At 42.1% G+C, this 22,396-nt stretch overlaps 2 protein-coding genes across 6 annotated transcripts in view; one reads left to right on the forward strand and one right to left on the reverse strand.

Annotated features, from left to right (window-relative positions):
* Nucleotides 1-686: 686 nt before the first annotated feature.
* SPA17 (sperm autoantigenic protein 17) lies at nucleotides 687-14,163 on the reverse strand. The gene is made up of 5 exons (XM_037134203.2): nucleotides 14,061-14,163; nucleotides 12,827-13,007; nucleotides 5,454-5,524; nucleotides 3,608-3,676; nucleotides 687-1,006 (listed from the first exon to the last, which is right to left on the reverse strand). The coding sequence occupies exons 2-5, from the start codon at nucleotides 12,978-12,980 to the stop codon at nucleotides 863-865; spliced, it is 438 nt and encodes a 145-aa protein (XP_036990098.2). The 5' UTR covers nucleotides 12,981-13,007; nucleotides 14,061-14,163; the 3' UTR covers nucleotides 687-862.
* A 146-nt stretch (nucleotides 14,164-14,309) lies between these two features.
* Nucleotides 14,310-22,396, forward strand: part of SIAE (sialic acid acetylesterase) — a 42,074-nt gene continuing 33,987 nt past the window's right edge. Inside the window, exons 1-2 of one of the 5 annotated variants that reach the window (XM_037134208.2) lie at nucleotides 14,310-14,416; nucleotides 17,268-17,429. In XM_037134208.2, coding sequence (XP_036990103.2) covers nucleotides 17,306-17,429 — 124 coding nt within the window. In that variant the 5' untranslated portion in view covers nucleotides 14,310-14,416; nucleotides 17,268-17,305. The other 4 variants (XM_037134212.2, XM_053659428.1, XM_037134209.2 and 1 more) reach the window with 4 other exon arrangements.

Genomic DNA, 22,396 nt, shown 5'->3' on the forward strand with positions numbered 1-22,396 from the left:
TTTCTTGAATATTCCCTTTCTGAATATTCAAGGGTAGGAAGGCCTCAAAAGGAGAGACGGAACTTTCTAAAAATTAGGCAATAGGGCTTGAATGGCTTACAGACAAAGAAGTCTGTCAGTTTGTGATGAAGGTACTACCATTGATACATTAAAGAAACACAAGAAGTTTTTTAGCTGGAGAAGAGTATACTTGTATATGATGTTATCAAAGCTTTCATTTTTTCCAAATATATTAGTCTTATTCTGTGTCATTTTGGAGAGCAAGATAATAAAAAACTGTCAGTTGCATAAATATAAGAACAGATATTCATTACTATATCCCGGCACATGAATTCTGCACAATACATTTTTCAATAAATGATTGAATGCAGACATGACAAACGAAAACTTACAAGGAGGCAGATTTTTTGACTCAGCTCATCTAATAATTCAAGTTACTCTAAAATTAAATGGGCTACTCTCGAAAGGCAGTGGAGATCTCTCTCACTGAGTGAAATGGGAGCTAAAAGACCGCTTTACAGGTTTGCGATAGAATGTGGCCATTAGCTAACGGTTAGGCCGCATGCCCTCTGAGATCTGAGAACCTGAGGTGCTCCCGGTCCTCCCCTCTAATCCAAGGGTCTCTATACATAGACTCAGGAGAAGTATAAATAGACTGATGATCTCAGAGGCATCTTCAAGAAGCATGTGTTCAATGGCATGTTTATTAAACAAACGCTCACGACAGATTTTCACAACAGCAACAAATGTTACTTCACTACATCGAATCTCCCTTACTAAGGAAAAAAAAAAAAGACAATCACACAAGTTTGATGGATTTGAATTCTCTTTTCATGCCTTTTTGGGGGCCAAACCAGTCTCCTCAGTTGTCTTCCTGTGTTTTCTCTTCTTGAACTTCACCATCTTTCATCTTCTTCACCTCCTCTCTGGCTAAGTGTCCCCGGAAAACGGCCTGGATTTTGATAGCAGCGTTCTCCTCTTTCTCCTTATCTTCTTCAGGAAGCTCCTTCCCGGAAGGGAGCAAAAGAGACTTGGTAAACATTCCGTACAGTATTTTGATGCCATACAAAATAATGCATAACTTTAATAAATTTAGTGCTTGATGTAACAATCGAGTTCTGCTGCTTCCCGAGGAAGTTTTACACAGGTGTTATGTTATCTACACACCCGTGGTAATGGCCAAAATGGCAGGCGTTTTGTTTTGTCATTTTTTAATATGTCTCTGCAATAAATCAACATTGCCAACTTCTTCCCTCCAAAATAATTCCTATTTCAGCCCTGGCCAGGTAGCGCAGTTGGTCAGAATGTCATCCCGATATGCCAAAGTTGCAGGTTTGATCCCCGGTCAGGGGAGAATCAACCAGTGAGTGCATGGCTGGGTGAAACAACGGGTCCATGTTTCTCTCTCAAGTTAGTCAATAAAAATTACAAAACGAAATAGCTTGTATTTAACAGTTTCCTGAGCAATAACACTTTTGGGGGGTAGAGAATAAAAAAGAATCCTTGAAGCATGGTAAAAATGTTGAGAAGATAACAAATGTGCTGTTTCAAAATAATCATGACTACATAAAATGAATCAAAGTGTTAACTTCTTAATTTCTCAGTAACGAGCTAACCAAAAGCACACATTTAAAGTGGAGTGGCAGAGAGAAGCCTACTTAGTCCAATAATGTCAGAGGTTTTTTAGAAGATTTTATTTATTTATTTTAGGCAGAGTAGAAAGGAGGGAGAAAGAGAGGGCAAGAAACATCAAGGTGTGGTGGCCTCTCGTGTGCCCCCTACTGGGGACCTGACCTGGTCCACAACCCAGGCATGTGCCCTAACTGGGAATCGAACCAGCGACCCTTTGGTTCACAGGCCAGCACTCAATCCACTAAGCCACACCAGCCAAGGACAATAATGTTAGTTTTAACATGATTGGTTTAAGTTTTGTGTCTAGCTTCCTTTAAAAAAATTTTACGTATGATTTACAGAGGGTGAAATACACAGTAAGTGTAAAATTCAATAGGTATGTAGCTTTTAATATTTTAAATTATAAAAGTGATACATATCCATTAAAAACCTTAAGTATCACTGGTAATGGAAGTTTTCCTCCCCCTTCCCAAATCCTGCTCCTAAGAGGTGACTATTATTATGGCTGAGTGTACCTAATTTTCCAAAACCTCTGAAGAGACAGAGTATTCATATGGGTACCTATCTGCCTTTTTATTTTAAGAATGAGTTCTGTTACTACTTTTTCCATGTAACGATGTATCTTGGTTCTCGTCATCTATGTTATTATTCAGTAGATAGCTCTGCCCATTTTTTTCCCATGACACCATCGAATTACACTGTATTGTTGGGCTTTGATTTATTTACTCTGCCTCCTATTGACAGAACTCTGGGTTGTTACCCCCCACCCATTACAATAAAGAGGCAAAGTTAGCTCTTAAACTTTTAAATGTAAACAAAATAGTATAAAATCCTCCAAGATGATGCTCTGATATGGGCAAATAAATTGTCCTGAGGTTGGAAATCAATGAGATCTCAACTCACACACATATGAAAACCTGTGTAAGGGCAGCTATTGAAGTTGAAAGGAAACAATCCCCCCTTCTTCCCTGATCTCCCACTGTCTCTTATGTCAGGCTGACTGAGTTGTACTGATATGATTCGGGAATAATTTATAAAGTTTCTAAGGAAAAGTTATGCCCCACTGGGTAGGAAGTAAGGTGGTCCCTGAGGGCGATGTCCATTTTAGGTGTTGATTATTGGGTGGCTGCCTGGGTCATGAAAAGGAACTCAAAAGTTTGGCCTTCAGTATTACGGAGAGTTAAGTTCTTCTTTCTCATTAGGACCATGAGGCTTGGTCCTCTTGAGTCTGGACTATGAAAAATATGGGTAGTGATATGCTGGCAAATGCTTTAAAAACTGGCTCTCTTGAAAGAAAGTCCTGATTTATAGTATTTTCATGGTCTCAATATTCCTTGTGTGGCTGATTTCAAGCTACCACAGTGCCCTTACTGAGCATGGGGCTGTGTAGAGATGTACTCAGCCCTCTCCTGAGAGCTGCAAGCTGGCTCTAGCACACAGAATACGGAACCCGTGCAGGTATCTACCCAGGTTTTACTACTTAGATGCAGGCTGTCAGGCAGGAGGTCATTTTTGCAGAGGGCAATGCATGCACGGTGAGTACGACACAGCGTGTGAAGCCATTTCATTTGGTTGTGGGTCATTCCCCATGAGTTTGCTTTTGTTGTCTGAACCTTTGTCACTGTGTGGTGGTAACAGCCTCAAGCAGTGAAAAGCTCCCAAACTGGGAAGCGAATCTGAAGGATGGAGAATGGGGCTGGTGAGTTCTGCCTCTCTTCCTCTTGAGGAGATGTATCCATCTGTTGACAATCTTGGAAAATAAGATTTTATTTTTGAGGGGAAATGAGTTTTCCTTTATAAATGGCATGGCCAAAAATAATCCACCAGTTAAGTGTCTCACTGATGCTAGTTATCTAGAAAGCAAAATAATAATTTTAACAACATGGATAACAAACTGGATTTGCATTTAGGGTATAATTTTAGATGGAGTGACTTCTTTCTAGGAATCCAACAGTATATGGAAAATATAACTTACCACGACTGTGACCGGTGTCTCCTCTGTCACAGATGTCTGCGACTTTTCTTTCTCAGGTGGCTCTTGCTCCTGGAGAGAAGGGAGAGACCAAAGAGGCAACGTTTCCAAATAGTAAAGTCTTGGATCAGACTCCTTGAAAGTGATTCAACATTACTTTTAAGATATTGAGGAGAAGGAGAAATTTAAAAAATACTGATTTTTTTTAAATAAAGGAAAATGGGTGACAAAAGAAGAAATAAATGAACACTCTTAAAGGGATGTGCATAAACAAATGTTAAAAATGAAAGAACTGGTAAACAAAATGATCACTTTTTTGCTTTTCAAATGTATGAAACATTATTTTACATTAAAAACAAGTCATTGTCTTATATTAAAGGTCAGTAAGATGCTGTAATGAGTCCTGAACAAAGTGTAAAGAAGAGGTGCCGATATTTTCTAAAGCAGAAATGAAATAAATGTCATTGTGTTTTATAGTGTGAAATCAAGGTGACTTTTTAATGAAGTTTGTAGATTAAAAACTAAGTCAAAAAAGTACATTTTCTTGTGGGGAGTGATGCAAATAGAAAAGGGGAAACCAGCCCTGCCTGTGTTGACATGTTATCGAAATCTTCCTCCGAAACAGAGACATGGCTAATTCACAACTTATGGGAAGGGCTTCCTTAATCCACAAAACAGAAAGGACATACAAGCTAATGAAATCAAGTCTTTAGAATTCAAAAGAGAAGGAAGAAACAGCTGATGTCACCCAAACGTTTAAACATTTTCAACATTTTTCCTTTGATTTCAATAAAGCGTGAACACAAAGAATCCAGTTAAATGGATATAAACAGATTCTCTCCTCCTCTTATCTGGCAGGCACAAATGGGTGGAAATTCACTTTTGAATTCGGAATAAGTGACAGATATTTCCCCAGGAAATTCCCCAAATCTACTGTGGAAACACTATCAAAAGTTGAACTTTGTTAATTCCTTCTAATTCAAATGCCTGCAGGTTCTTTGTGGCTAGTGTTTTATCACAGTTGTCTAGTGTAGTGCTTTCTCAGGCTTTAAGTGGACCTAACATTTTACTTTGGGGATCTCGCTGAAACTCGACTTCTGATCTGTAGACCTGGGGGAGGGCCTGAGACTGAATTTCCACCAAGCTCCCAGCTGATGCCAGTTATGCTGGCATTTCTCAACCAGTATTCCTGATCTGGACCACAAAACAGAATACTTAGACCATTTTCCCAATTCTCCAAAGGATGATCCATAACTAGAAGCATTCTAGATGCAAAGGAGAGACAGTGACTCCTTACATGCAATGGGTGCCTTCCGCTTGGCCTTAACTACTAATATTTTGAGGAACCTTAGCTGAGAAAGACTGGTTCAAAGAATGCTACTAGAGAGAAGATAGGTTCAAGTCTCTGAACAGATCAGCTTTGTAAAGAAAACTCTGTCTACCATCTTTAATTCTACTCGGTCTTCTGTAAAATGTCAACTATAACAAAATAACTAAATTAAGTATTTATTATTTCACAAAATAAATCTATGAAATATCACTCATTAATTCAACAAATATTTACTGCTACTGCTAAGCACTATAATGCCCAATAAAATCTGAAGAATAATTATCCTATGACTTTCCATTACATTCTTCCTGTTCATCATCTAAAATTTAAACTATGTATATGTGATTCAGATATACTTTGGAAAAGAATTTCTCATCAGAAAGAACATTACAATTAAGAAGGTTTAATAAAGTATTCATGATGCCTCTCAGAATTTTCATGATTCTGGGGAGATCCCAATAATTTCTGTTCTGGAGACAGGGAGAAGTAACCAGACCCATTAGTTTCAGAGGGCCATACCTTGAATGCATGCTTGTTGTAGAAGAGGTCGTCTACCTTAGCCCCCCATTCTGCTGGATCAAAGTTGGTTTCTAAGTAATAAAATAATAATTTTAGACTTATTTTGAGTTTATTGAAGCAAATATAGAATAACACAAAACAAGTGTTTTTCAAATCCCAGGTTCATTACTGCTAGCTGAAAATCTCACTGCTGTTGAATACAGCCTAGTGCTTGCTGCAGATCTAACCAGCGATCATGAAATAGATGCTGATGAATTAAACATCGGATGAGCCGTTGGATATTTTTAGAAAGGCAGTAAAAAACCGCTAAGTGCTGCCTTCATAAAGTTTATAACAAAATGGGGAGAGAGAACAAATGCCAATACTTAAATATAAGTATAGAAACTTATAAGCATAAATTAGTAAACACAGGAAAACGTATAAAAATAAATGTTAAATAGTAAGAAAGTTTGGAAAAGTGAAGGATGGGAATGTTTTTTAAAATTGAGGCATATTATATAGGTAGTTGACATAGATAGAAACAAGTATTCATATTTAAACAAAGTTTTTAACTTCTAATTATGAAAAATTTCAAACTTAGAAAGCAGAAAATAATATGCGCACATAACTCAGATTCAACAATTATAAACTTATAATTTATCTTACTTTATCTGAAAGTTCACTCATTCTTCTGCTCTTTCTTCTGATTATTTTCAAGCCAACCCTAGGCATCATATTACTTTATCTACCAATATTTATTTCAGTAAGCATCTCTAAGATATAAAGACATAATACCATTATCATACCTAAAAATACTAACAATAATTCCTTAATATCAACTACCCAAATTTCTCTCATTGTCTAATAATATTTTTCAGTATTTACTTATTTATTTATATTGTTGATTTGTTCAAATCAGGACCCAAACAATGGGCATGCACAAACTTGTATTATGCGTTTTAATTTTCTTTTCATTGAAAGCTCCCTATCTCCCACCCCATCTTTTTTCCTTGCAATGTATTTGTTGATAAAATTCGGTCATTTTTCTTTGGAGTTTTCCATAGTCTAGATATTTTTTATTCCATTCCCATAGTGACTTTTAACAAATTCCTGTTTTTGAATTTCCTATACCCTGCTAGTTAGATCTCCAATGATTTACATTTGACTGTTTTTGGCAAAAATACAAGTAGTGCAGTGTAATTCTGTCAGGAGATATACAACACCTAGTTGTCCCTCTTTACATTTTCTATGGGCCCATTGATGATGAGGATTGCTTAGATAATTTCTTTAGGTGTTGCACAGTGGTAGTGTTCAAATTTTATCATTACTTCATCTCTGGAGCACTCAATAAAGAAAAGCTTCCCCTCATCAACTATTTGGTTACCCTGAAATACAGTTCTTACAGAAAAGGTAAGAAAACTTTCTTACAGAAAGTTTTCTTTCTTTACCAGCTTTCAGAATAATCATTTGGTTCCTTCGGATTCTCTCAAGGAGCTTCTTCTTTTTAATCATTGTGAGCTCATGAATATTTAACAAACTAGATGAATTCTGACCCATTGTATATCTTATTCTAATTGATGCCTGTCAAAAATTGGCCAGTAGGGGCTTATTAGGGTGCTCAGATGCTCTTGAGTCCTTTGGAAACAACTCAAGTAATCTTTGATGGTTTCCTTATTTTCTGGTATGGCAAGATGTTCAGGCTCATCTTTGTATTTCTTATCCAGTTTAAGGAATTACCTAGTTCTCCAAGAAGCCTGGTGCTCATTGGTACTGTGTTGGTCTTTGTTTTGAGGCCTGAAAATGTATAGAGCCCTGGCCAGGTAGTTCAGTTGGTTAGAGTGTTGTCCCAACATGCCAAGGTTGCAGTCTGATAGCCAGTCAGGCACATGTAAGAATCAATGAATGAATGAATGCATTAGTAAGTGGAACAATAAACCTGTTTCTTTCTCTCTTCCTCTACCTCTCTCTTAAAAAATCAATATTACAAAAAGTTATTTTTAAAAAAGCAGTAACTAGTGAATGCACAAATAAGTAGAATAAATTAACGTTTCTCTAAAACAAATAAATTAAACAATGTATGGAGCTAGAAAACACTTCTTTTATTTTTTTGTAAAGATTTTATTTATTTATTTATCTTTAGAGAGGAAGGGATGGAGAGAGGGAGGGAAACATCAATGTATGGTTGCCTTTCGTGCATCCCCTGCTGGGAAATGGCCTTCAGGGAACCAGCCTGCAACCCAGGCATGTGCCCTGACCGGGAATCGAACTTCAATCGTCTGGTTCGCAGGCCTGTGCTCAATCCACTGAGCTACACCAGCCAGGGCTCACTTATTTTATTTTTAAAGAGAAAATATATCATGAGGTCAAACTGATATTTTTTCAATTCAAATTGAGAATTACATGATTTTATTAACTATTTTTATATGTGTAATTTTTCTCACACTAAACATCTTATTCCTAATTACAGCAGGATACTTATTTGCTATGTCCTACAATTTATAAGCAATAATTACAGAATAACTATACTACAATGTTAACAGTAATTGCTAAAAATAATGTAAGATCTGGACTTTTGCCAAGATGGAGGCGTAGGTGGAAGCACTGCACCTTCTCGCACAACTAAATTTAAAAACAACAAAGTTTTAGCAACAAAAACGCAGCCAAACCACAGAAAATTGAACTACATGGAAGTGTAGTTCAGCCAAACAGGTAGGAGGGGCAGAGCCAGCTGCAGAGCTGGGTCGGGCAGGAAAGATCCACCGGACTGACCCGGGCGAGGGACCCAGGTGTGCCAGCAGCCGTGGGCTGATCCCAGGTGTGGAGAAGCGGGCGGACCCGCTGAGGATGCAAGGCGGTGGACCCACTGAGGGCTGACCGCGGTCACACATTCGCGTGCAGATAAACCGGTGAAGGAGCTAGCACTGAGACAGACCACATAGGCCCCAGTGGCAGGAAGTGGCAGGGGGAACTGCCATTGTCCCTCTCTGACCCCGCCTCCACATACAGCGTCACAACCCAGTGACCTGGGTGGCCCCACCCTGGTGAATATCTAGGGCGTCTCTCCTCATATGTAACAGGCACGAACAGATCAAAACATGGCTCAAGAATAACTCAGAGCCCCAGAGCCGATAAATCTAAGCGATGAAGAAATAGCCGAAGTTTCAGATGCGCAGTTCAAAACATTGGTGATCAGGATGCTCACAGAACTGGTTGATTTTAGTCATAAATTAGAGGAACATATGAAGGCTAAACTAATAGAAATGAATGGAAATACACAGGAAACCAATAGTAATGGAAAGGAGACTGGGACTCAAATCAAAGGAGTTGCATCAGAAAGAGGAAAAAAATGACAAGACAGAAAAGGATGAAGAAACAAGAATTCAAAAAAAATGAGGAGAGGCTTAGGAACCTTCAGAACATCTTTAAATGTTCTAACATCCGAATTATAGGGGTACCAGAAAGGGAAGAGGAACAGCCACCAGTGGGAAACTCATTTGAACAAATAATAAAGGAGAATTTCCCCAATTTGGCAAAGGAAATAGACTTCCAGGAAATCCAGGAAGCTCAGAGAGTCCCAAAGAAGTTGGATCTAAGAAGGAACACACCAAGGCACATCATCATTATCATTACATTAGCCAAGATGAAAATGAAGAAGAGAATCCTAGAAGCAGCAAGAGATAAGGGGACAGTCACCTACAAAGGACTTCCCATCAGACTGTCAGCAGATTTCTCAAAAGAGACCTTACAGGCAAGAAGGGGCTTGAAAGAAGTACTCCAAGTCATGAAATCCAAAGACCTACATCCAAGATTGCTCTATCCAACAAAGCTTTCATTTAGAATGGAAGGGCAGATAAAGTGCTTCTCAGATAAGATCAAATTCAAGAAGTTCATCATCACCAAGCCCTTATTATATGAAATGTTAAAGGGACTTACCTAAGAAAAAGAAGATACAAAAGAGAACAGTGAAAGGACAGCAAACTCACAGTTATTAAGAACAACACCTAAAACAAAAGCAAACTAAAAGGACAGCTAGATCAGGAGAAGAAACATAGAAATGAAGATCTGAAGGAGGGTTAGCAACAGGGGAGTGGGAGGAGGAGAAGGGGGGAGAAGGTACAGAAAATAAGTAGCATAGATGGTAGGTAGAAAATAGATAGGGGGAGGGCAAGAATAAATAGTATAGGAAATATAGAATCTAAAGAACTTGAGACACGTGGTCATAAACTAAAGGGGGGGAATGGTGGGGGAGGGGTGTGCAGGGTGGAGGGGAATGAAGGGGGGAAATAGAACTGTAATGGCATAATTAATAAAATATATTAAAAATTAATCTAAGATCCTTTTCATTTTGCTTTTAGGCTATATACATCAGGGGTGTACCATCAGATTACTTCCTCATAAAGTCACTGGAAATAATTCCAGTCCATGGTTATGCTACCCATTCAATGGATTTGTATGATGCAAATTTGCTTCTAAATTTTAGAAATTGTTTACCAATTTTAAAATTTTATCCTATAACTGTTAACATTTATGATTTTGAATTCAAGATATATTCAGAGAAATCTAGCTTCTATTTTGTTTCCTCCACTGTTCCTTCTGCCCCAAGAGGTATTTAAAAAAATTATTCCTTCATTAAAAAAATATAAATGAACATTATGTATTCATAGCAACACCCCTTCATTAGGCAATGAGTAGCATACTAACCCTAACGTATGCTTCCACCTGTTTTCACCTAATTTATCTGGAAGGTCACTCTACAGCATCACATAGAGACCTTCCTCTCCTGTTTTTTAAACACAGTATAATACTCCATTAAAGTATTAAGTAAATACTATTATCTAGTCAATAAATCCATATTATGGATATTTGGGTTGCTGCCTCAAATAACAATGCAGTGAAAAGTGAAGTAGTGGAATTTCTGGGTCAAAGGTTAAAATATATGTATAATTATGGTAGATGCTGCCATTTCCCCTCCCTGGGGTTGTATCATTTTGTACTTCCTCCAGCAATATACACAAGTAACTATTTCCCTCTAGCCCTGCCTGGAATAAATCGGCAAGCTTTTGGCTTTTTGCCAATCTGCAGAGTGAGGTTGGCGGTGGTGGTGGTCTCAGTGTCATTTTGATATGTGCTTCTATTATTATGGGTTAGTTTCAATGTGCTTTAATAGGTCAAGGGCCATTTGCATTTATCTGTGTGGGAACTGTTGGCTCAGATCACTTGCCTGGTTTTTTTAAATATAGCATTGTTAGTTTCTCTCTTTACTGTTTTACAAGCTCTTTATTTATTAGGTTGATTGACCAGCTGTGATATTAATTGCATACCTTTTTTTTTTCTGTTTGTCATGTGTAGTTTTATTTCCCTTATGGAAACTTTTGTCATGTGATATTGTCAATTTTATCCATCTCTTCCCTGATTGCTCCTCGATTTTTAAAGGTATTATAGCAACTTAGCTAGCCATCTTTCCTTTTATGTTACGGAGAAATTTATCCATATTTTCTTCCAATATCTGTATGGATTCATTTTTTTAAATATTTAAATCTTTGATTAATTTGGAACTTGTCCTGGTGAACCATGTAAGGAATAGATCAAATTTTATCTTTTTCCATCTTTATTATATATCTTTCATAAAAAGCCCACCTTTTCCCAATGATATTGAGGTAACACTTATTTCACTTGCCGGCATGTTTCCTGTCATAAATATCAGAATTAAGACTAGTGATTACCTATGAGGAATGCTGGTAAGGAGATTCTTGCCTTGTGTGAGAGACTGGCCCAGAGGACTTTATGCTTCCCTTTTGGAGAGACTAAATTCTAACACTTGTATCAGTTGAATAACTCACCTTTGGTTTATAGGAGTGAAAATGGGTATGATGCTTACAATCTTTTCATATAGTTTCAACCACTTAGTTAGAGAGCCAGTATTCCGACACTATCACTCTGAGTCACTGATTACTTTCATTGTCATGAGCCAGTAACAAAGTTTTTGTAATGAGATGTTTCTGAGGTCTAAAATTGAACAAATGACTAAAGACATTTTACTCATGAATTTGTAAAATAAAGTTAAAATAACAAAATTAAATTAATGTTCATTACAATTCACCTCTTACCCTAAAGGATTTCTCTTAATAGCTTTTTAGTGGCATTTAAGTTTTAGATTCTGTGACAAATACTCACAGTGACTGGATAGGGGGAAGATCAGCAACATTCAGGAAACTGGCAGAGACCTTGAGCTCTGCCAGGGCAGAGCAAGGAAGACAAGGGGACAGAGAGGTCTGCTGTCTCTGTGGGAGTTGCTTCCATCCAGGCTTTGCAGGAGGTTTTCTCCCTCTAAGTCGATTTAAAATGGAAGGTTTATTTACTTGTGGCTACTTCTAGGCACCTTTGCCCCTTGATTAGAACACTGTAACGAAAAGTAATAGTAAAGGGGTGGAGAGGTAGGTGGAAGTAGCAAAGCCAGGGGGGTGGGTACAGAAAGAGGCCTTGTTTGGTGCAGATCATGTTTTATTGAGTTGTACACTAGAAATCTGTATGGTTCTGTGAACCAGGGTCACTCCAGTAAATTCAATAAAAGTAAATAAATAAATGAATAGAATATGCTGAGATTTCCACATCCTCCCCTATTAATGACAAAAGCTTATGTTAAAATGGTTGCTCTAGTTATACGTTTTTTTAATAGAAATTTACAGCTGTGATAACTGCCATTTTGACCATTAGGTCGGGTCTGGATAGTCGTGAACCTTCAAGGCTGGAAATTTGAAAACCTTACTTTTGGAAGTGAAGAGACTGCTTTGGCTCTCAACGAGAGCCACTGTCGGCCTGAATCTTAGTCTCTGAGCAGGATGGGGCCTTGCAGGTACAGAAGCAGAATAAACATCGCCTTCCCAGGCTGAAGTTCACTTTCAGAGCAGCTTTTCTCTGTGCCTGTACTGCATGTAGACCAGTTTCATATCCCTCAGTGAATAACAACAACTCATTCAATCTAAGGAGTTTTGAGTTATTTTTACAACACTTATAATACTTTCAAATCAAAAGAGCAAACATATAAAGAAAACCACAAAGTCGCAGTCAACCGTCCCGGGGCCTGGAAGCGGCCCTGGAAAACAGAGAGCCACCCGGGGGGATCTCTGAGGTTCCTTTCCACCCCGTGGGTCCCTGAGGAAAGCCACGGACAAGGTCTGGGGAATGAACTGGCCACCTTCGCTGACCTAAAGTAACGGGATCTAAGAGACCCTGCCCAAAAGGCCCCCACTATTTCCAACGGCAAGAACTGTCATGAGGTGCCGCCTGCTCCATAGAGGCTGTGTCTGTGGAACAGGGAAGGTCTTAAACAACTTTCACCATAACCGAGGGCTCAGTCTCTTATGTACTGAAGTGCCTATTTTTTAAAAGCTTACTCTCTCTTTTCTCTAGAAGCTTCTCAAAATATGCTGCTGCGAAAGATGGTATATTGTCCGGTTGCTCCCTCAGAATCTCACGCGTCAGCCCTTCCAGAAGATTCCCAAATCCTTGTGGAATTCGGTAGTGGGTGTTGGAGAATGGGATCGACATCTTCTTGGAAGGAACTGCCTACTGTACCTGGAAATTTATTAAAGAGCGTCGTCTTAAATGTGTCCGATTTTACTCACACGATCACAACTACGGCCACAATATTACTGAGAACGAAATTTCCTGGACTTACATATTTTTCCCGAACACAATCCCAGCCCACCCATTTGTTCCGAAGACTCTTGAATTCTCCATTATTAATTAGACTGTTACAAATACAGGCCAATTGAATAGGTTGGGTCATTCTTTTAATTTAGTGAAAATCAGAGATTTTCCACTAAAACAGTACTTTTTCTATCTCGATGTCTTTCTGTATTTAAAAGGTGAGGGTTCTTTTTGCTATCTCACAGGGATTTAGAGAGAATGATTGTCAAAACTTCACAATAAATTGCTGAGAAGATCCGTTTTAGGGTCTCAAATTTTTTTTTAAAAAATTAAAGTCAGAACCAGTCCTGGTTCTAGAAATTACTCTAATTTTTTAAGTTTCACACTTTTAAAGCATGACTTATAATGCCTTATAATACCTATATATGCTGGAAGGGGCGGCTGGGGCGGTAGGACGGGCGAGGGGCAGTCCTAATTTTGCAGCCCCAGCCTCCAAAGTCTTGGGATTCTTATTTCTCCGTTTTGCCTTGACCAGGTCTCGCCTTCCTCCCCTGGCACACGCTGCGGCTCGATGGAGGACAGCTGCCAGGGAGCGGGCTGCGCGGCGGCGGGGTGAGCAAAACACACTCTGGACCCGGCCTGTTGTGAGTCAACGCCGAATAACCGGACTAGACGGTTTCCCGAGACCTAATCCGTCAGGGTTATTTTTTTCCCCTTTTCGAGGGCAGAGGAGATGAGGTATTACATCCTGTTCGGGGTGTGAAACGGACTCGTGAGCCCTCGAGCGGATCCTAGGAGCTGAGGGCCGAGGGAGGGGGCGGGACGTCGAGGAACCGGGCTTCACAGCCAGGCGGCTGCTTGGGTCCCCCGTCTGCCCGAGGGTTCCCTGAATGTGTCGGGGACCCTCAGCAATTATGAGAGGCGAAGGGAAAAGAGGAGGTCTCGGTTTTGGATGGGAAGTGGGGTCAACAGCCTCACCTCTTCTTTCTCCTAGAGCTGGTGGCGATGGATCTAGTTGTTTTTTCTCGTTGCTGAGGAACCGTTTATTCAATCAACTACGGCGGCCGAGAAGGCCTGCCCCTTCTCGCGGACCACTTAGCGGACGACACAGCCTGGAAGGGTGGGGCCAGGCTGCCCCGCCCTATGGCCCCGCCCCACACAGGCCAGGCCCCTCCCCGTCTGGGCTCCGCCTCCGCGTCCGGGAAGTTCTGCTCCTCCTGGTGGTCGTCGTCCGGAGGTCCGCGCCGGGAGGCGGGTCTTAGCAAACGTGGTCGCGCAGGGGTTTGTACTGGGACTGTTGCTGCCCTTAATCCTGCAGGCTCGCACCAGGGCAGGTGAGGCGGCCTGGCTCGACCCGACCCCCCCCCCGTCAGCCTGGGGTACAGCATCTGTGGTGCTCGGACCGCCCCCTCCACCTGCTCCCACACCCTTCTCAAGGTCGGGAAGGCGTCTCCAACTCAGGCCTGCACTGCGGGTGTTGTTGGGCTCCCACTCTTCCGCTTCCTCCCTCTTGTCCTGCCGTTAGGATGCAGTGCTTTAGGCAGACGCGGAGTTGGGTTTATCTGAGTGGGGAGGCTAGCAGAATTACTGCTGCAGACCTGGAAGAGGAGGGTCAGAGACAGTTAGGTAATATTTGGAAACAGGTGCGTGAGTCATCCAAAACATTTGGAGTCCTCTCAGTGGTACCCTGGGGGAGGGTTTGCTTCAGACAAGGAATTAAATCTTACTAGTTTAATTGGGCTAAAAAGTACAACCCCCTCACTAGCTCAGAATATTTCAGGCTCAACTTTGGTTTCTGGTGCAGCTTACAGATACTGATGGTGGGATAATATGCGTGGCACTGGGGAGGAGGGTGACTCACTGACTATTGTCCAAGTCAGCCCTTGTCATTTGACTTCACAAGGCTGGACACTGGGTCACAACAATGGAAAAACTAGAAGCTCTGCCTGCTAATGCAAAGTTAAAGTGGTAATGCTGGGCCCAGTTTTTCCTTCAAACACTCAAATAGTGGGCCACAAAAATCCCTGTTAAGAAATGAAAGTTGAGGTGGGAGGACAGTTGGACTGCAGAAATACGACCACTGCTCTCCTTAAGAATCCAAAAAGGACCCAGATGCAGACAAACCACAGTGCATAGGTGGCTTTTCTGGGTTTAACTGAAGTGTAAACGAATCTTTTTCTCTCATCCTCATATGTCCCCTGTAACGTATGAGGTGAGGAGAAGACAAAGAGAAGACCAGGGCCATTATTTTATTAGTTTCCTCTGTTGAAGGCTCATTTGATATCAGTATTTGGAAGGTACTGTGCTAAACAACCTGCAGATACTAAGTTGAACTGCAGGGTGTTTAGCACAGGGCCTGCCGCAAGTAAACCATCAGTAGCTCCCTGCTGGCAAGGTTTTTGTGTGTTTGTTTTTTTCAGTGCTTAACATGGTGCCTGGCACATAGTAGGTATCAATAAATATTTGTTGAATTAATTCATAAGTATGCAAGCTATTTTAAAAAATTACCTAATCTCCTTGGGTCTCAGTCTGTTGATCAGTAAGTAATGTGTTTATACCGCAGGGTGTGCACCATCCTTCCTACCTCTAAAATTCTTTGATTCAGAACAGAGCCATGCACAAAGAGGTTCAGTAAGTGTGTGCTGGAGAAGAAAGACTGATTTGGGAAGGTGTTTCCCCCAGCCTCCAGGATGGTGGCTGAGCACAACTAGAACGCTCCATTTGCACCGGCTCCTATGCCAGTGGCAGCCAGATTTTCTTCACTCCATTCCCTCTTTAGGCCTTTCGTTTTCAGTTTTGTTCCATAAGAAGCACCTACCCAAGACAAGGCCTTCCCACACACATGCTTTTCCCCTTCTCTCCAGCAGGCTGCCAAGGTGCTTATGCAATTCCCCCTGGTGTGATACTAATCTCTTAGAGCATTTGCTCCAGGCAGCCATGCATCTCCAACCCAGTGGGCCTTCTGGATGAACTTTGGCACGTAGGTTTCATGATGGAACTAATTCTTAAGAGAGAGCTGAGGCTGTTTTTTTGGGACTGGGGCTGTTTGAAGTGCGGGACAAATAGGCCACTGAGTCTGTGTAGGAGGCCCCATTAGCTGTGTGTTCGGGAATATAGCCTGAGGGGCCATCATCATTTGTAGCTTCTAGGGAAGGAAATGTCAACCTTGTTAGGTCTGGTTCTCTTTCCTGCCTATCATTTTTCAAAATCTTAATTGTATTAATTATTTTCTTCTAGGATTTTTGGGTCTGTTTAGACAAAGCTTAAGGTTTTCCCCCACCTTTTAAGTCTTGATAAGGAACTCACCGATAATTTGGATAGATGCTGGTTATTAATAAAATACTTTGATATAGGCTGGATGTTAAAAATAGGAATGATCTTGTTAAAATGAGTTGTTATTCAGTCTTGTTAGTGACTCTAGAATAGAATTCACAGTTTCAAGTGCTCTTCCTCTTGTTCTTTGTGCATAATTTCGCTTGTGAAATGGGTAAAATGATGACAAAAGACCTTTGTTCAGACAGCTTGACTTTCTAACTTGCACTGACCTTATTTTTTGCACCTTGATTTATCTGAATTTACCTTAGAAGGAAGCAGACTTATTACAGATATTTATCCATGCTTATTTAGAATTTTCAGTGGATTGTCAAAAAACCACAATAAGGGGAATTACTTGAGGGAAATTCATACGGGTAGGGTGGAAAGGGGGGAACGATTTAGAGAGGGCTGGCTGGAGAGAGGCAGTCTTCTTAATTCCCAGTTACTCGGGAGTGGGAGTGGTAAAGGAAAGGAGGGGAAGGAAGTGGTTTATTTTTCTCATAAACACCATCTGTAGGGTGCATAAAAGGAGCATTTTGGTGATTTGGGAGGAGAGAGTGAAGCATTCGGGCCAAGCCTGAGAGCAGAGGCAGATCAAGGGCTCTGAAGGGGAGGAGGTCTGTGGTATATCGGCCGCCCTAGGCTCTTGGAGTTTTCCTTCTTGGTCTTGTACTGTGGTGCATATTGTTGGAAACTGTTTTTGTGATGTCACTTACCTAATTAGGAGGAATAAGATCTAGTTTTAGAAGATTAAAAGTACTGATTATATTCAAATTCTCTGGTATAAAGACAGTGTGTTCCTTGCTCATTAACTAGATTCTGTCAGTGATGAGTCTTCCTAGTGATCTCTTCTGTTTGCTGAATTTCCAGCTGCTGATTTTCGATTTGCCTCACACATCCATAATCACATGGTGCTTCAGAAGGAGCCCGCAGGGGCGGTGATTTGGGGCTATGGCACACGGGGAGCCACAGTGGCAGTGACTCTTCATCAAGATCAGGAAGTCATCATGAAGAAAGTGACTCCTGTGAAAGGTAAGGCAGCTCCCATTCTCTGTTCAGCTTTTATCTTCTTCTGCCACCTGCTGGATTGTCTGAAAATGAAAGCTTCCTCTCCAGCTCAGGCTGTCCATCCACCCATCCACCCACCCATCCACAGAAGTTGAGTGTTTACTGTGTGTGCTGGGCACTGAGGATACAAAGGAAATGAAGACTGAGCCAAATGGCCTGTTCTCAAGGAGCTGATAGAATAATAGGAGTAGACACCCAGTTACAGAGTGTGATAGCTGCTGTGGTGGAGGTGGACTTGGGGTGCCATGGGGTACAGAGGAGCAGCATCTGCCTGAGATTGGATGGTGAGGGTCAGTTTACACAGGAGGTGGCCTTTGAACTGAATCATACATCCAGGAGGGGCAGTATGTAGGAGTGGTTACAAACCTGGGCTCTGGAATTTGCTATCTGGGTTCAGGTCCTGACTCTGTTGCTTAATGGCTATATAACCTTGGACATGATATTTAATACCTCTGTGTCACAGTTTATTTATTTGTAAAGTGAGATGATAATAGTTTTTGAGATTGTATGGATTTTAAATGAATGAACACATAAAGTACTTTACAACAGTCCCTGGCACACATTAAGTACTGAATAAATGTTAACTGTTGTTATTGTTATTATTTTATCCAGTCACTCTAATATTTATTGAGGGTCTACTATGTGCCAGTTACTGTGTTAGGTGCTGTGCCAGTTACTGTGTTAGGTGCTGGTGATACAGTAATGAGCAAAACAGATATGGTTTCTCCCCTAATGAAGCTAATGGGTTAGGCGAGGAGACAGAAAAATAGCAAGCAATTACCGTTAAGTGTGGTAATAAGTGCCACAGTGGGGAAGTGCAAGGTGCAGTGGGAGTGCTTAGTAGGGATAATTAACTTCATCTTAGGTTTGCCTTGAAAGACAAGTAGGACAAATCAGGCAGAGGGAAGAGCTTGGGCAAAGGCAGGGAGGCACCAGTGAGCTGAGCTCAGGTCACTGGAGAAGCAGCAGGCTGGTGGGTTTGTCTGGAGCAGTGGGGTATGTGACTGGTGGTGAATGACAGGCGCCACAAGGTTGGAAATGTCCGGGGCTCGTTTGTCACTGTTAAGAAGTGAGTGCTCTATTTTGGATGGATGAGCTTCAAGCACAAAATAACACAATCAGATTTGTATTTTAGATTGCTCTGGCAGCGCTGGGGAAGAGTGATTGCAGATGGGTCTGACTGGAAGTGGGACCTGTTAGCAGGCTGTTACGTGTTCAGACAATGGACAGGGGAGGCTTGCCCCAGGGTGGTGTCCGTGAGGATGGTCAGGAAGGTGAGACTTAGCAGCCTGGTGGAGGAGCCCCTGTCTGAAAGAGATAAAGGCGCTGGGGGTGGGGGGCCAATGTGTTTGTTAGGCTTTGGTTTGTGTAGATCCACAAGCCTACTTCACTGGGCATCCTGCTCCGTCTGCCCATGGAGCAAACTGAGTAAAGTGTTATTTGGAATAAAGAAGGACAGAAAAGAAAATGTTTCTCAAAGGAGACACTATAGGGTACATTGAAGGGTTGGCTTCTAATTCCACATCCATGAGGACTCTGGGAATTTTTCAGCTAGACTACCTCAGCTCCCCACTCTGTATCTTTCTGTTAATGTTTAACTTATTACTTGTAACCCCTTAGCTGCCCACAACAAAGTGGAATTTAACAACGTAAGGTTTTTACCGGGGAGACCGACACTTAAACATTGGGAAAATTGAAACCCGGCGGGTGACTGGGCGTATGGTCAGGCCCTGGGCCCCTCAGACCACATCGTCAGATGACGCCGGGTGGTTCAGGCACAAGGAGTGGAACTGGGGGACAGGGCGCGGCCTCTCGCTCTGACACACAGGGATGCGCATGTGCATGACGGGAGGAGGCTGTGTCTGCCTGGACTTGTCAGCCTCATTGAAGTAAACAGATAATATTTAACTTAGAAAATAAAAAGTCCCTGGTTGCAGTGTTAGCCTGCACACTCGTTTTCTGTGCTACATAATAAATGACCACAAACTTAGGTGCCTGGAACTGCACACTTGTACTGTCTCACAGTTTCTGTAGGTCCGAAGCCCAGCCATTGTGTAGCTGGTGCTCTTCTCAGGGTCTGCCGAGCTGAATCCCAGGCGTCAGCAGAGGCCCAGCTGGGGACCAGTCCACCGCCAAGCTCCGTCTGCTGCTGGCAGGTTCACTGCCTTGTGCCTTAGGGTTCATGGCTGCATCATGGCTGCTTCCTGCCTCTGACCTCTAGGTCCTCTTTTGAAGCCCTCACCACGTTAGGTCAGGCTTGCCCAGGGTAATCTCCCTTTTTATTAACTTCAAGTCAGTTGATTTAGGATTTTAATCACATCTCCGAAACCCCTTTATCTCTTTCATACAGCATAACCTAATCAGGAGAATGACATCTCATCCCCTTTGCCCTGTTTTGTTAGTTAGAGGCAGATCACAGGTTCTGCCTGCACTTGAGGGGCAGGGGTTAGACCAGGGTGTGACTTGTTGGGGGTCATCTTAGGGCGTGTCTGCCACAGCATGCTACAGTTGAAGTGACTTGTATAAACAGTTGTATTAACAGACAAGTACTTGAGGTTTTTTTTTTAACATTTATGTTTGGTGGTGGTGGAGGTGGACTTGACAGAGAATAAACGTAGGCTGGAAAGGGGCAGCTTGGCCTCTGAAGCTTTCTTTACCTCCCAGTCACTTCCACAGGTCACTGAACCCGTTTGCAGCTGGTGAATGCCAGGGCTCTGCGTGGGAAGTGAACAGAGTGGCTTCTTTCAGCTCGAGGTTTTTCCTCGTGGGAAGGGAAAGGTTGTGGATAATTTTCCCTTTTCTGTTCTTGGCATCCGAGATTTGGCACAACAACCTGAAAAATAATTAACATCTGATGTGAATAGCAGAAAGAAAAAAGAAAGCACTTCATGAGTAATCATGTCTTTAGACAAATTATTTTGATATTTTTCCCTTTGATTGTTCGTTCTTCCTATTTTTTAAATGGGGATTGGGGAGGGAGATGCAAAGGAAATGGAGATAGAGTGATCTTTACCTATGTCTGCGGCTGGAGTGTGAGGAGAAGAGAAACAGTGAATAGGCCACAAGGTAGGCTAACTGTCAGACAGGGAAACACGAAGCCCTAGGTAGTTTGCAAGGCTTTCTGGTCAGGGTAGCTGAGGGCGGGGTCTTTTTGTCTTTTACATGATGGAGCTCCTGGTACACTCTAGCTGTGTTATGGAGGAAGGGGATGAGCCTTCCCAGATGGGAGGAGAAAGAATGTGCGGAAGCAGAGATGGGAACATGGTGAGCATCTACAGCAGCCTGGGCCTGGCCTGGGAAAGACGTTACAACATAGCACGTGGTTAGGGCCCAAGGGAAGGAACCAGAGCAGCTGCTGCTCACGAAGCCCACCGGGGTCAGCAGGGGCCCAGCTGGATGGTGAATTTCAAACTCTTGTGGTCAGGGACACAGTTTTATTATTTGGATTCAACCCGTTGGACTTGGTGGGGCAGCACAGTTTCTAAAGACTGTAACTTGGACTTTAGCATCCTGTGGTGAGGTCCGTTTAGTTCTAAACTGACAGGCTGAGGACCGTTCACTTCTCCTTGTGAAAGTAGGTGGCTTCTGCCCATATAATCCCACCCCTGCCTTTGATCTAAGAAACAGTCTTCATGGGGGGCTGCTCTCCTTTGAGCATACTTAGAAATGTAAATTCTCATTGTTTTAAGTGGATTGTTTCTGAGTAACTCTGACCCTAAGTAACCTCTCTGTAGGAGATCTGATTTCCCCCGCTTTGCCTGGCAGTTAACTTTTTACTCAACACTCACGACTGTACCAGAGTTTATTTTTCTATCAAGTGGGGAAAAGCTGGACACTGTAACTTGAGGACTAGAACAGAAGAAAGTTCTTTCAGGTCTCCAAGCGATGTGAGAGGTTGCCTCCGAACAGTTCTTGGGAATACAGCTCAGGCCTTGATGTGGAGTCCTCTCCACCCCTGTAGAGAGAGCTCATCCTCCTGCGGTGGTAAGATGGTATTGTCATGTTTTGCCCAAATGTCTCCCTTCTTTTATTTGTCTTTTTATTACTGGGCTACAAAGCTTTCAGAAACTCTGGTGAAGGCAGTCTTCTTGACCAGCCACACTACCTGGGTTGAGGTGCAGGGTAAATACCGCTTGACATCAGTGATGAGGATGGATTGTATAGCCGTAGAAGGCTAAAAAATTGCCAAGTTTGGTTTTTGGGGGGTTGAACTCATCAGTATGAATGAGTAACGGTGAGAAGGACAGAGCTCTGGTGAGGTAAGTCAGTGCAAGAAGCCTAGAAAGACCGTGGCAAGACTGCAGTGGGGACAGATTGGAGTGTCTGCCTGCTCAGAAGTGCGAGCTGTGCGGACACACGGAGCGTGCACACCTGTGCGACACAGTCTGCTCCGGCTGCCCACCACTGCCAACACAGTGGGTTTTCTGCTTTAGGGGAATTACACACTTTCTCTGTTGGTGTCTGGCTATCAGGGGTATAAAAACTGTAGCAGACTTGTGGTCCTGGGCCTGACTGACCCCTTAGGGCTGGGAGGAGCAGACACGCATCCTTTCACTGACGCCTTGGCGGTTTTGGACGTTCCCTCCCCCGCTCCCCGACTGAGCAGTGCTTTATGGTCGGATCTTTTACCGATCGCCTGCCTGTCATGCGTCCAGACTGCGTACGCTTCTGCTTAGCTCTTGCTGATGGCAAAGAACTGAGCACACTGTCCAGCACGTAGTAGTCACTTGGGTAGTATTTTTATACTTATTAATTTTTTGCAGGCTGGCATAATAACTTTGGGATGCCTCACTTTCAGTTTTTACTGTTCTTTTCCTTTGAATTTACGTTGATCCAAAGGGCACAAGTTATTAATCACTTCGTATTCTTCGGCATCATGCCAAGAATATTTCCTTTTAAATGCTTATTTCTCTGTTTTATCTATTTTCTCA

Source organism: Artibeus jamaicensis, unplaced genomic scaffold (genome assembly GCF_021234435.1).
Source record: "Artibeus jamaicensis isolate MK-2021 breed Jamaican fruit bat unplaced genomic scaffold, CSHL_Jam_final scaffold_660, whole genome shotgun sequence".
Lineage (NCBI taxonomy): Eukaryota > Metazoa > Chordata > Mammalia > Chiroptera > Phyllostomidae > Artibeus > Artibeus jamaicensis.